This window comes from Thunnus thynnus, chromosome 1, assembly GCF_963924715.1.
Source record: "Thunnus thynnus chromosome 1, fThuThy2.1, whole genome shotgun sequence".
NCBI lineage: Eukaryota > Metazoa > Chordata > Actinopteri > Scombriformes > Scombridae > Thunnus > Thunnus thynnus.
In genome coordinates this window covers 8,680,210-8,695,455 of record NC_089517.1, presented here as the reverse complement: position 1 = coordinate 8,695,455, position 15,246 = coordinate 8,680,210, and the positions used below count along the sequence as shown (strand labels likewise).

The following is a 15,246-nucleotide window of genomic DNA, read 5'->3' as shown; positions in this document are numbered from 1 at the left end:
ACAGCGCTAATTAAGTCCATTCCATTCAAAGTCCATTTACAGCGGACGCCTTTCAAACCATGTTTGTATATTCACATATTGAAATTGAAGCAAAATCAAGACCAGTTGTATCACACACACGCTAGCTGACGCAGTTTCAAAACACTGCAGTGACAGATTCAAACACACAGCAGGCGTCCACAACAACTGTGCCATCTTCTCACCGCTGCAGAGGGCTACGACATTCAGAAAGTTCTGGATGTCAGTGAGATTCCCTGGTTCTCTCTGAGATTTAAAAATATCCCCTTTATTGTGCAGTAAATATAGTAGTTACCTTATATTTATTTTTGATATTACCCCTCTTTATTTTTGTTGCATACATAAAATATGGATATCTTTGTGACCTCATGTAGCTCTACCTGAATAACCAGTATCATGAAGTTGGCTATCAACTAGTTCAGTCAACTCTGGGTTTTCTTATCCAGCTAATGAGTGTGTTCATGTGATAGAGGCAGGGTTGTTAATTATGAGCCACCTTATCAAAACCATGAATTATGTACTTCATATGATATGAGATGAAACAGTGATACCATGTAAACAATAGTCTGAAATCATACAACAGAATAAGAAGATATAGAAACACTAGAAACGATTTCCACATATTAAAAGTAGGCTAAGGCTTAAAATACATGTAGGTATTATTTTATATGTACTTCAGTATAGAGTTAGTGTTATTTACTATTTAGTTGGATGCTGAAGAAACCATTTTGAATTTGTCATGCACATAAAAAATCTTAAAAGTAATGCCAGACTTTCTGCTACCGAAGCAAAGTGTGGAAAAGTAGTTAATCACTGATGAGGTCTATCTGAGCAAAATGATGCATTTATAATCATGGGAGCCAATTAACAGTGTGTGGATTATTTTTCTAATAAAAGACAAATCTTTCATTTTTATTTTCCATTATCATCAGACAGTTGTCTCATGTTACTCTGAGCTGCAGTGATGGAATCTGTCAGCTATCACTCTGGGGATAAAATAAACTTTGCAAGATTAAAATGTAAAATCATCATCATGTGATTAACGTTGTAAACAATCTCTCCATTTCTTAGAAGCTCTGTTTTAAAACCAGAGTGGAAATAGAAAGCCTGAAACAATAAAATGTTTCTACCGACCTATAAAAATATATATCACAGGATCGTCAGGATCCTGTAGGAATGATGACTCTGATCGGTCCATGGTCAGGGTGTTGACAGGCTGCTCTGGAGCAGGTTAGCTGTTCAGCATTAGTTGCCATGGTGATTTATCCCAGTTAAAAATTAGCCAGTTTTGTGATACTGGAAGTTAAGCCCAAAGATAGCTGGTTAACCTTCTAATCTCACTTCGTGATACAGGCCCTAACTGAGCTTGACACATGTTGCCAAATTTGGGATTCAAACCTCAGCCTTATATTTTAGTTATTGCTTCTTCAAAGAGAAAATTATATGCTTGCTTTGGCAACACAGAAATGTTTTCTTGCAGATATAAAATAACTGATTTGGAAACCAAAATTAGAGACATAGTGTACCAAAGCTCTGTTATGCGCATTTCCTGTGTTTGTTTTTGTGCTTGTGTTTGTTTTTTGGTTCGTGGGTGGGGGATTAATAGATAGGTGAAGTCTATGTTTTGTTATGTGTTTATGTCTTATGTGTTTATTGTTTGTTTATGTATAATTTCTTCCTGTACTACAAAATAATTAACCGTATTATATATCAGGCCTTCACAGAATAAATAATCAGCTACGGCACTATGGTATCTACAATATTTAATAATATAAACCATCTGCCTTACCTGGCCTCAGGCTTAGTGTCACCTTTTTTCCAGTATTGGCCTGACGAATGTGGCTGTAAACTCTAAAACTGTTTTCCCATCTGAAAGTAATAGTTCTGTCATAATCCAAAACAGCACAGAAGGAGTCACAGGTCACAAGAGGTCATAACATTCCCACAATGAGGAAACCTCCTCCAAATCATTGGGGACTTTGCAAAGCTGCTGCTTTGGCATATTTTATGTCTTTATTTTATACTGAATGTGCAGTGTTCAGTATGAAATATTTCTTCTTTGGAACTAGAAAGAGCAATATAATGAATGAATTTCACAATTACCAAATAATAACAAAAAACCCAGCTCAGGTTGGTAAACAAAGCTCTATCAGTAGCATCACTGTACATTTTTTGCTGCACAGATATGTTGATTATGAAAGTCCAGTATATATGTGTGTGTGTGTGTGCGCGTGTGTTTGTGTTTGTCTGTGTGCGCGTGTGTGCGTGCGCGCGTGTGTGTGTGTATCCCTGTGTGTGAATCTACAGTGAAAAGAAGTCCTGGCCTTTTGGACGTTCACTCACCTGGTCCCCTCCGGAGAAACTGCAGTTTTGCTGATGACCTGGAGCTGGAGTCGGAGCGAGAAAGTGAACTGGCTCCTGCCACCTCAGTGTCACAGTGAGTTCTATCACCACCACTCTGCCATTGTAATGATGCTGTGCTTACGTGCAAGTGTTAACTTTTGTAATCTGTCAAACCCCTGAGCACTTCTGTCTCTGCTCTATAATGATTCTCTGTTTGGGAAAAGCAGCATTATGTTTGCTAAAGCACTTGCACAGTGAGAGACTGAGACTGATATGAGGAAATGAGTGTTAAGTAACTGCATCGTAATGTAAGTGCACAGTAAGTGAAACAAATGGTGCGACAGTTTTGACCCATGGGACTTCCTGTCTAAACGGTGGGGTAATGATGCAGGGTGGGATTTGCATGCAGCAACGTTGTTGGCAAAGATCACTCTGTGCTCTGCTGACTAAATACGTAACCAGCTGTTCTCATAGAGCAATGCTCACATCTCATGCTAAATGGAACCATTGTGAAATACTATTGCTTGTTTCATCCATGACGAGACAACAGTGAGTTAACATAAGCTTGAAAAATGGGGTTCTTTTCAGCAGGTTTGTCGAATTTCTGTGAAAACCTTTTCAATTTCAAGATGAGACGCAGATTGAATTCCAAATTGTCTACAACTGTGGAGAACGCTCACAACATTGTTGTAAATCTAAGATGCAGCATAGGTTCCTTATTTGGAATGGTTCACAGAAGTCCTATTTCTCTATTTACTTTGTTTTGACATGACAGTGCAATATGTTTTGCTAAATTGAAGAAGAATGGGGAATTGAGAATTTTAACAAAACTGCCACACTTTGGTCACCAAACAAACAGAAGTGACACCTGCAATAACACAGTGGACATGGCCTTTAAAGTGAAACAGAAAGTTGGGATTGTGGTAGGTAGGTAGGTAGGTGGGGGGTAAAAGTTAGAGCTTCCTTGAAAAATATTTCATGTTTCTCATGTTGTTTTGTTTGTCTCTATTAATTTCTATTAATGAAACATTTGTACAATAAGCAAGAGAAAAAACAGTACAAAAGCTGAAACTGAAGGGGCAACAAGCAAAGGCAAAATACATTGAAGCACAGTTGTTGAAACAAGAGTAGAGTAATTTCTACTAGGACCGTAACTGTACTGAAAATGTTGGTGCTTACTGAGAAATATGATGTGATTAGAGTGTTACCCTCAACACGGATCATAAACTTAACTTTCTGAGCTATCAAAGAATGACAGCCACCGTTGATCAATGGAAACAAGTTAGTTAATATCAAACAGAAACGGTACTGTTAAAGGTCTCCCTGCTCTACAAATAGGGAAATGACCAGTAAGAGAAAAAAGAAGAGTACCTTTTCAGAGATTAGGAGAAGTACTGAAACATACAAGATGTACACAGCAGATGCACTTTTAACTTCGTAGCTGAATTAAATTAAACAGTCGACACTTCTAAAAACATTTTTAATCTCTGTGAAATTATGATCCTTCAGATTTCTGTTTGAAATTACACATGTATCAACCACTGGGGGCAGCAAATACGCATCGAGAGGCTACCCTGTTAGACAGACAACAGAAGAAGAGCCACTTGTGCATCTAAAAATAGCTTTGACTGAGAGGATTCATCAAATTGTTTTAAAAGAAGAAGGAGAGTAAGAGTAAAGAAGATGGTAAACACTGGTGCAGTAATACTAAACTAAAGATCAAATGATGCGTTCCACATCCCATGAAATCCGAGCACGCATCGGCGTTCACATCACATCCAGTGCATGCATTCATCATTTCCTATGAATCACTTGTGCATTGGAGGCCACTTCATCAGTAACAATGATGACTACTACATAAAGAGGCAACTACAGAGTGCAAATACATTAAACGACTTTTGCTAAAAAAATGCCGTGACTCTAATCAAACTTTGGGATTGATAATGAAAAGTTCAACATTTTGGGTAACATGCTTACTTGCTTTCTTGCCATGAGTTAGAAGATTTATGCCGCTCTAATATTTGTCTGTTTAATATGAACCTGGAGCCAGGAGTTTTGTCATTACTGTGAGGTTGCCGGGCAAAACCAGCAAAGACTCCAGGAAATTATTGATCCTGGCAAAGAAATTTTTCGTCTTACAACCCCACATAAAACTGCACGTTGACGTTTTTACTCTTGGAGTAAACATATAAAAGTAAGCAAAATGTACTTAGAGTATTGAAAATAAAAGTACTCATTATGTAAAATATCCCCACGAAGTGTTATATGTATGTATTATACTGTATACATATATTGTTTATAGTGCATATAAAAAGTCATGTTTTATTGTCATAAAACATTGAAACATTGAAAGTGGATTTAATGTGGATTTTTTGACACTGATCAACAGCCCTTTAATGTCAAGATGAAAACAGATCTCTACAAAGAGATCTAAATTAATTACAAATGTAAAAAATATAGAATACATCATCTGTTTTACATGTAAAATATTGATCTGAAAAGTAACTACTAACTATAGCTGTGAAATAAATGTAGAAATGTGGAGTAAAAAGTACAATATTTTCCTTTGACATGCAGTGGAGTGGATGTATAAAGTAAACTCAAATAAAAGTACTTCAAAACTGAACTTGAGTAAATGTACTTAGTTACATTCCACCACTGGTGGTACGCTGAGCTAACTGACTCCTAGCTCCAGTTTGATATTAAACAGATGACAGACATGACTGTGGTATCTATCTTATCATCTAACTCCCAGCAAGCAATGAAAAGCGAAACAATGTTTCCCAAAATGTCAAACTATTCCTTCAAAGATAATAACCTTAGAGTTAGGTTCAGATTTACACATGTTCATCAGCATCAGAGTAAAGATAAGACATGTTCACTCTTCAGTCTCTTCTGTAATTGTAAAACATCTGTCATAAAAGTGGAAAGAAAATGTGTGTACCCATTCAACCCACTATCTATTTCTGGTTATATCACCACCACATAATCCTTTTGTGGTGGAAAATGGATTTCTACTGTATAGTAGCTCACAGAGCACAGTATTTACATTTCATGATATAGTGGTAATTTGAGAAAATACTATGAAAGCTGCATTTGAAAATGAGATGATAGCATCGCCTGTGGAAGAAAATAGATGGACCCATTATGAGACACACAGACCTTGCTCCTCTGCAGTCTTGACACTCATTCACAGCTTTCCAGGGTAATCAACCCTGATGAGTAATAGCACCTCAATAATCCCCACAACATAATAATGGAGGCTAAATGTGCTACAATTACTCTGGGCTTTTAGCTAATGATTTTCAGATATACACACAGATCCCCCAAAACACCAGTCCTTTGTCCTAACTGTAACTCACCTTGGATCATATTCAAAGGCAAACAAACCAAAAGTGAGAAGCTTTTGATGTAAGGCGAGGCAAGGCAAGTTTATTTATATAGCACATTTCAGCAACAAGGCAATGTTTTATGTAAAAGTGCCTTACATAAAACATTAAAAGCATCAAGACAAAGTGCAAAAGAAACACATCATAGAAAGAACACTTAAATACAATTAAAAACAGTCATTATAAAGCCAAGTGATTAGCAAACAAAAACAAGCTAAAATAGAATAAGACAGGTATAAAATGCAAGAATAAAAGTTACCGTGCTGTGTAAGAAATTAATAATTATTGGATTTAGGAGGAAACGTCTTCAGTCTTGATTTAAAACAACTGAGAGTTGCAGCAGACCTGCAGTTCTCTGGGAGTTTGTTCCAGATATGTGGAGCATAAATACTGAACGTTGCCTCTCTGTGTTTAGTTTTGACTCTGGGGACAGAAAGCAGACCTGTCCCAGACGACCTAAGAGGTCTGGATGGTTCATAACGTAACAGCAGATCAGAGATGTTTTTTGGCTCTAAACCATTCAGTGCTTTATAAACAACCAGTGGTATTTTAAAATCAATTACATAGATGGAACAGTAACAGTTTGGGTATGAAGGCCATGTCAACCATCTATTCATTGATCCACAGAGACACTGAGATGTTTTAAACTCGAAAAATAAAACAAGTTTAAACAGTGTTTTTGGAAGATTCACCTAATTTTTACAGGGTTTTACAGGGTTATGTTTTCTTACTCTTTCTCTGATACAGGAATTTTGGCAGAAAAACAAAAATCAACAGTACCCACTGCAGTCTGTTAAAATACTTTCCCTTGGAGAAGTTACAAAATATGAACATTTGAGTGATTACTTACTAATCTATATTGGACATATGTTCATTTTCTGAAAGTAATTTATGGTCTCATTTCACTGCATTAAGCTCCATTATTAAAAGTCCAAATGAAATTAAATAGTCTATTTAACAGTCATATCTACTCTGAATACCACATTTTCTGTGCTCTCCTTTTAGACAAAAAAACTTGTTTTCATGATGTCACCACCTGTGTTTGCATTAATATGTTGGAATACCAACTAATAGATAAAGAATTTCATCTACGTAGAACGCTGAAATAGGTTTTGCTTGCTGCAATCATTCCTCCTGTTCATACTGACCTTTAGAAGATCCTCCCCGAATGTGCTCACCATGTACGTGATGGGAGACAACATGTACTCCTTGTTTGAGCAAAAATGTATTCAGAAAGTTTATCTGAAGTTAATATGAAACTTCAGCAATCTGATTTAATCAAATCAAGTGGATATCTTCCAAAGTTAGTCTTTTTGGAAGCATATTAACAAAAAGAGGGAGTTTTGTACTAAAAAGGCTGTAAATTGGACAGATATTGACTGGATTTGACTAATTTGAAGCCTGGAGCCTCCTATTAGCTTAGGATAAACGTTTTAATACCTTTTTGCACAAAATGAGGACTGTGGATTTTGGCTCTCATCACTTACATTGAAAGCGCATTAGGAGGGGATCTTCTAATGGTCAGTATGAACAGGAGGAATGATTACAGCAAGCAAAACCTGTTTCAGTGTTTATATGGGCACCTGACTATTGTTTTAAGACAGACTTGAACAATTGTGAACCCGTCCTTTAAACCATATGTGCATAACGTCAGCGTTCTATCATTGACAGAGCAGGTGATCACACTGACTAACAGCCAGACAACCGGCCTACTACACAACACAACAGAGCACATTAGCTAACATTAGCTTTCATGCTATAGTGTCCTTATTATCTAACTTGCAAACAGGAACACTTCTTGTCTTGTCCTGCACCTTAGCTTGTTGAACAAGCCGCCAAATAAACATTCACTGGAGAAAAGTGCATCATTAATGTCAGTTTGTAGTTTATAGCTAATTATCTGCCCAGCTGCAGCACATTAAACAGCATGTAAACATGTAAACTGCAAATGCCACTTAAGTCCATTTAGATACTTTTCAATACCACTGACACAACCTGCTGTCTGCCCACAGCTTGGGGGCTACAGGTGAGAGCTACGACCTTGTGTTGATTTACCCCGATAATTATTAGGTAGCCTTTGGCAACGTTTTTTAGCCTTGGCATAAACAATTCAAAGATAGAAATCAAGGGATACTGTGTACTGAATGGTCATATCAAACCCTTTCACAGACTGACCGAGTCTCACCGAAGAGCCATCCGGGTGATCCAGAGAATGCGCTATTTTGTGGCTAAGAGAAATTTCCAGGTCAGTATGACAGTATTGTATTGTGAATAACTTTTTTAATTTATGCGCATTGGAAAACTGTTGCTTTTCAGACATCTTTTATTTTTTTAAAAAATAAGCTGAAATTGAAAAACCCATCTGCATCTTCACAGTACTTGTGAAACTAACTGGAGGTTTTTCAGTGTCATCATTTTCTTATGCTCATTAAGACTGATTAATTTATCATTTATATTAATTTATCATGTGTGCAAAAAGTAAGCAGGGATTTTGAAGAGGTTCACAAAATAGATTGACTAGTGCCTGAGGAAAATTGCATAAACCCTAGTGCTGTATTTTTTGGAGGTTTTATTTCTTGATTTAACAATTCCAAGCCTTTTTTATAGCAAGCTCGTAAGCCATATGATGTTCGAGACGTGATTGAGCAATACTCCCAGGGTCACCTCAACCTCATGGTGCGAATCAAGGAGCTGCAGAGAAGGTACATAATTTAACTTAGATAAGCTTGATATGAATTACATCAACTGAGTAATGCATGAACAGATGTTTTTTTTTTTTCTTTTGCATGCAAAATCTCATTAAGGGAAGAGAGTAAGAAAATGAGAGATGCAGATGCAGTGAGAGCATGTAAACATATTCCCCTGACTTGAGCCTCTCATTGTTTCTCTCAGACTGGACCACTCATTAGGGAAGATAACTTTGTTCCAGTCGGGTACAGGTAATGAATCACTTCACTGCTCTCTTAAAATATATTAACTATGGAGCAAACCACCAACCTAATCCTCATGTCTTGTTATTTACTTGACTATTGTCTCCCTCTGAAGACAGAGCCAAAGACAAAGGCACCAACTCTATTGGATCCAGACTAAACAGGATGGAGGAAAAGGTGGGACGTGTGCAACCTCAGTGGGAAATAAGAACAATATTCATTGAACTTTTCAATCTGGCTGGGTTTGTCTTTTATTCAAATTTTTTGCTTTAGCCAAACTAACAAATAAGCTTTCTCTCAAGAGGATATCGACAGTACACTTGCAGGTCCACTATACATGTGGCTCTGCTCTTGTTAATTTAAATATAAAACTTTATAAGTTTGCTAGTTCTGGTGTGAGAAAACAGAAATGTTAAAATGCCAAACAAAAATGCTGCATCACAACCACCTCCCCAACACCCACCCCAAGAGTGTATCACATTTCTGCCTTGCAACCATGTATAAAACTATAATCCTAAAGCTCTGTTTTGTCTGTTAAACCTGTAATGAATTTTAATGTTAATTACAAATTATTCTTGAAATTCAATTTTGCTTGAATGCACCATAATAAACCATGCGTACTATAATGTATTTTGTCTCACACAAGGCAGTTAAATTACATGAATGACATAATTGGTATATTCTCCTGTGTTTGAACTCACAGATGCTCCCAAACGTATTTAATTTTGTTTGAATGACTAAAAAGCATAATTAGCAGTGAATTCAAATCTGGGCCAGCATGTAATTTTGAAAGGTTTCTTTCATCAATATTTGATTCAACTCTTGTAGATAACACACATGGACCAGACGCTGAACTGCATCGCAGAGTCCCTCGCCTTTCTGCTAGACCAGAGGGACGTCGGTGGGGGCGAAGGTGGAGGCAGGCCGAGGCCACGGCTTGGACGGACCATCAACGTCCTCCCCAGTCAGGACAGCCTGCCAAGCTATGACCAGCTGTCTTCATCACCCTCGTCCTTCTCCTCTAACACTGCCAGCACCGCTGCCTGTCCCAACCCTCCCCTCAACCCCACCACCAGTCAGGAGGAGAGCTGAAACCTGAAACCAAATCTATCTATCTATCTATCTATCTATCTATCTATCTATCTATCTATCTATCTATCTATCTATTTAAGCAGCTAGCAGCTGCTTTGCTGATTGTTGACAGCATGATATATATGTGGAATGTCTCATCAGAGCATGTGGAATATATGGGACATATGTGTGAGAGAAACATCATAACCAACGTTTCGACACTCATTTCTCAGCATATCACATCAGCATTAGTTTGATCTTCTTGGAGTGCAAAGTTCTTTAGAATTGATAGGAATTGTTAGATGCCTTTTATGAGTATTATACCTACTTGAAATTCATTCAGGGTAATGCCAAAGACATTGCCACTGCCATGGCATTGTGTAACTGTGATTCAATATGCTATATTCTTTTGAAGTAATATTAAATTTTAAATGCATGTATCTTCATGCTGAGGCCTTAAATTTCAATATTTCATTTGAAAACTTTTAGTTCAATCAAAAGCTGTTTTCACCGTTTTGATTTTGTCTCACTTGTTTTTGTAAATGTTTAGAGATATTCTATAGCAATAAAAGATTGTAGTAATTATGATGCCTCTGTGTGATGTGTCTGGTGCCTTTAGGGAACTCTGACTATAACAGATAAGAAAAATATTTCAGTTTAAATTAGTTTTTTTTTTTTTTTCTATTGCCAGAGGTTTGATAGAAAACATGAAGCTACACTTTTTCCTCCTCAGTCATCAATCAAATGGATGGTTCACCTTTCAGTTCAAAAGGAATCTTTCAAGTGGCTGTTTTCTTCGATTCACTCTTCACTTGTGTTGGCAGCAGAATTTCCCTTTATCACTGTGAGGTGGGGGTTGCTACGTTGTGTCCTCGCTGACTTATGGAAATAGCCAAAAGCATGGCTAATACCATGGTCTTTAGACAAGTGACCTTTGGGCGGCAGATGGTGACCTTTTCCCTGCTAGCCATCCATGGGGTGTCCAGGCATTCCTTCACACAAGTGGCCATGTGGAGAAAAGGCCCAAATGACCATCTGCCTCTAGTGTCCACAGCAATGGGCTCCACCCTCCTAAAGTGTGCTGAGTGTGGTTGGCCTTTGTGTTGATCAGGAGGTGGGTGAGGGGAGAGTTTCATTAGGGTGTGGAGGTTTGAAAACTTTTTTTTTTTTTTTTTGAGGTAATTAGTGCTATCTGGGGTATTGGGACAGGAAATCATTACAGCAGTCATAAACAATAAACAATGAGGAGTATCCATCCATCTAAACAGTAAAACTAAATTGCCTTAGATGCATCATTGATTAGTTCATGTAAAAATATTTGGATATAAGGCTACAATTTACAGAGATGCTATTTTTTTTCTTTTGCTTGAATAAATGTATTGGTTTCCATTTTTTTTACACACAAAACAAAGAAACAAAAGAGAAAACATGTTAAGAAAAATGAACAAACATACTGGAAAAAGAAAAGTTATACAATAGTAGTTCAGCATACTGTCATACATAAACTACACTTCTTCATCACTTCATCAGTAGTAGGTAGGGTAACTCCAGATGGTGACTAAGATGCTATTAAGCTATAAATGTACAAAGATGCAACTGTGTGGACCATTTTTAATGCTTTTGATGGGTTTCACTTAAATCCTCCAAACTTTTGGATCCCTGATTCCTGAATGCCTTATACATAAGGCCATTGACTGGTACTTGACTGGATGTATATGTCAAAGAACAGCCAAACTACACTTAGATGGCTTCCTTCCCTGCAATTTCCATATTGCAAATCTGATTATTTTTGACAATTGGATCAAAGCCTGATAAAAAAAAGCTATAATCTTGAGGTTTAACGCTGTTTCCACGGCTGAGTGTAACATACATTCTGCAATATCAGCTAACACAATCACTGCAGTATTAATTGTTAATGTAGGATTTATTTGCTGGTGATGTACTGAGCAGCTTGTAGTATAAATTGCTGAGGGAGTTTAATTAAGGTAGTGGGTGGGAAACTGGGAACCCATGGGACCCTTTGGACCCATGGGACAGTTTGACTGTAGATCTAAGATCATAAGATCACCAGTGCAGAAATAATAGTAGTTAACATGGTCATCCTTAGTCTTTAGATAGTTGAAAATGTAAATCTGATGTTTGCTCTTTCTTTTGTGCATGTATGTAAATATAAATGCAGTGTTCTTGCGAAGGTGGCACACGAATAAACATGAGCCAAAGTGAGAATAAACATTAGTAGAATTGGTTTGGGCACATGTCAATGATAATAGATGCTTTGACTATGAAAAGGGCCCAAGTGAAAAGAGAAAAGTTGAGGAAAGATCTGGGGGGTTGAAGAGCTCCAAAGGCTGATTTGCAGGTGAAATAGATGGCACACTCTGCTTTGTGGCCATTGTCCTGCTCTCCGGCCAGATGGTCGCTTGAAATTCTTTAGAGCTGAAGCCCCAACACTGTGGGAGTGAATATGCTTTCTGTGGGATGTGACCTTTCTAATGGGCTAATGTGGCAGTTACAGTTCTTATTAACGGATATAATTTTAAGCCTGACAGCACAGTCCTTATAATTGTGATTATGAAACATCTCATAATACAAGCCAGAAAATGCAATTACTTTAAAACGTTTTTTTTTTTCTTCTTTCGATTGCCAACTCGCAACTTGAATTGATTTTTCCACAACTTTAGAGAGACAGTTATTATTAGCTAAGTCATCTGTAGTTGCCATAAAGTCAGCATAAAACCAAAGATGTACTTTTTCATAAGATTGCGGTCATATTGAAAAACTAGTCATCTGAAACCTAAGTGTCTGCAATTATAGAACTCCAGAGTGAGTTTTTTATGCCATAAAGTTATCACAGCAGCTTTTAGATTGAGTGTTTTTGTACTTTTAATACCTAAAACTGCAGGTGAACATTCTAAGAAAAAACTGTTGCCATGTTGAACATACAAAGCTGACATGTGGTTTGACAGCATGGGATTAGAAAGCTTGAAATCTGTTTGCTGCAAGGATTTCTTCCAGAATTAAATTTGCTTCAGGCAAACACACAGCGAAAACAGACATGTTGTCATTTAAACATTATCTTAGTAAATTAAAAAACTGTGTTTTTTTGCATACTATCTATGGGCTGCAGCTCACATGAAAGCTTTACATAAACAAGTCTGGACTCAGCTTTGTGAGGTACTGGTTGTAGATTGATGTTCTCTGAACAACTGTGTCACAATTAACTCAAGATAGAGTCCTTTGGAACAAAATTACAGTGCTGTGAGTGCTCTACACATTGACTGAATAAGCAGGGTTGATGTGCTGGGTGCAAATAACTCACTGAATTAACATTTGTCAACAAATTCATTTGGACAGTGGATTGTTATGTTTTTGCCTGTATATGAAAAATGTTGTTGTGCAAAAGTATATTTCCCCAAGCAGACAGCAGAAAATGTCACAATCACTCAGTCAGAAGTGCAGTTAGTGTCAGTCATATAACAGTTTATTAAAACTGCAACATTTATAGACATGTACATGCTCATTTGTTCTGAATCTCAGTTAACTTTAGGCAAACATGACGAGAACAAAATAGTTGTTTTCTATACAGTTAACAGCAGCAGCTCAGTATATTACAAGAATTCACTAACAAGGTAAACAGCTGACAAAGAGATGAAACATACAGAAACAAAAATGTATATTCAGTCTCACAAAACAAAACAATACTGATGAAAAACAAAAACAAATGTTAAATAAAAGTGTCCATAAATAGAATCAAATAAATAACTCAAACTTCCACACAAATTTGGCACAAATGCCAAAATTGATGATAAAATAAAATTAAATGAACATAAAATAAGTGAAATAAAATAAAATAAAATAAAATCCATTTGGTGCAGCAAATTAGACCATGGTCCAGTCCATGGAAATGTATGTATAGAAATGTAAATAGTCCATTTTCATCATGTTCATCTTATTGTTTTGCACAGAGCTGCTTCACTGGAACTTGTGAGAAAATGATTCAGGACGCTCTTTGTTTCTGAAGTCCTTCTTCTCTTTACGAAAAAATCTGCAAAGAAAAAGAAAAAAAAGGAAATGTTAATTCAATTAATTATTACTGAATCAACGTGGATTACACGAACTAATTAACTCTTTATGAATCTGTGTCTGACTTGTTCCTTACCTGTAATTCGTGCATTGCTTCTGGGCTTGACTGCCGGCTTTGAGAGCCTCCTCTTCCTCCGGACGGGCGTCACTTCAGCGGGACACTTGGGTGTGTTGGAGATGCTGGAGCAGTTCTCCTGGTTGGTCGCTGCGCCCAGCCTGTCATCACCTTCAGTGTCTGGAGAACAGACAGCTGCGTCCTGCAACTCCTCGGACTCCTGGTAGAGAGCAGCAGCGCAGTGTGCGGGGATTTCCTCCCACTGAAACCTGCCAGGCAGTGGCGTGTCAGTCTGGAAGTTGAAGTTCCAGCGGCGACTGTCCTGTTCAGTGATTTCCTTCAGCTTCAGCTTCAAGTCTCGGCGCAGCTGGTCGTGGTCCACTGGGCCAAACAGACTCCTACACACCGACTCTCTGCGCCTGATGGGATTCATCCTCCAAATGCTCCTAATGGACTTTTAGTGTAGTTTAAGGGGAAGCTGCTGTTGGCTGTCTCCCTCTGGTCTCTCCTGGTCATCACAGAGCTGCGGGGAGATTTAAGGACTGCAGGGTGCACGGTGCTCTGTTTGTACACAATGAGCAGAGGCTGTTGATTGGTTGAAACTCTCTGAATTGGCGCATGAGAGGAGGGGGAGATATCCGTTCATTGTGTGGAGCTCACAAAGACCATCAATAGAAGACTCTTGTCCCATGCAAATAGCCTGAGTGTGATAAAGTCCGTCCCAAACATCTTAACGGTCATTATTTACTTCAGATAAAAACGTGCCCTTCTATCTGCTGTGATGTGTTAATGTCCTGAGAATTTCTAGAAATCTCGTCACTGTGACAGTTTATCTTTCTTTCAATTTGAATGGTTGCAAATTCTTAGAAAGAGCAAAACAACATGGGATCCTAAAAACCTCGACCTTGCAGCTGTTTTTCTGGTAACACTTTATAACAAGGATACAACTCACACTGTATGCTGAAGTAATGCTTAACTAATGCATGATGATTTAATGCATGAATTAATGCAGGATGTATCATGAATTCCTGTTGCTCACCATTAACAAATGCCCCCAGGCGATTAGTTAAGACTTTATAGGTAGTCAGTTAATGAATGTCAATTCAAAGTTACTTCACACATCACACGTTATTATCTGTTTCTTTCACAGCGGTTAAGTTCTAGAGTACAAATAAACAAGCCCACAACCCCACAAACATCAGCTCAGCCCTGCAGCGGTGGGCCGCACCCTCTGATATGGTCTGAATACAGCCTAATTGATATATCACCAAAGTAGTTGAATTCCAGGTATAGTAAAAGGCACACTGGTCAAACAGCTACATGTTAGTGCATGACTCAATGGTCTTTATTCTATGTT

General features: G+C 37.7%; 2 protein-coding genes across 3 annotated transcripts in view; one reads left to right on the top strand and one right to left on the bottom strand.

Annotated features, from left to right (window-relative positions):
- kcnq1.1 (potassium voltage-gated channel, KQT-like subfamily, member 1.1) overlaps positions 1-9,806 on the top strand; it is a 52,681-nt gene extending 42,875 nt beyond the window's left edge. For both annotated transcript variants that reach the window (XM_067575089.1, XM_067575004.1), the window contains 6 exons: positions 2,326-2,455; positions 7,920-7,995; positions 8,358-8,452; positions 8,643-8,689; positions 8,796-8,857; positions 9,509-9,806. In XM_067575089.1, coding sequence (XP_067431190.1) covers positions 2,326-2,455; positions 7,920-7,995; positions 8,358-8,452; positions 8,643-8,689; positions 8,796-8,857; positions 9,509-9,772 — 674 coding nt within the window. In that variant the 3' untranslated portion in view covers positions 9,773-9,806. The remainder of the gene's footprint in view (positions 1-2,325; positions 2,456-7,919; positions 7,996-8,357; positions 8,453-8,642; positions 8,690-8,795; positions 8,858-9,508) is intronic.
- A 3,442-nt stretch (positions 9,807-13,248) lies between these two features.
- On the bottom strand, positions 13,249-14,850 carry cdkn1ca (cyclin dependent kinase inhibitor 1Ca). Its single transcript, XM_067598969.1, has 2 exons — positions 13,911-14,850; positions 13,249-13,796 (listed from the first exon to the last, which is right to left on the bottom strand). Exons 1-2 carry the CDS (start codon positions 14,320-14,322, stop codon positions 13,696-13,698), a joined length of 513 nt encoding a protein of 170 aa, XP_067455070.1. The 5' UTR covers positions 14,323-14,850; the 3' UTR covers positions 13,249-13,695.
- Positions 14,851-15,246: the final 396 nt, after the last annotated feature.

What these genes read in the sequence shown, in the direction of transcription:
- cdkn1ca (XM_067598969.1), bottom strand. Translation starts at nt 14,322, where the DNA reads ATGAATCCCATCAGGCGCAGAGAGTCGGTGTGTAGGAGTCTGTTTGGC. An exon ending in AAGCAATGCACGAATTACAG is followed by an intron (nt 13,797 to 13,910) that starts GTAAGGAACAAG and finishes TTTTCTTTGCAG; the next exon opens with ATTTTTTCGTAAAGAGAAGA.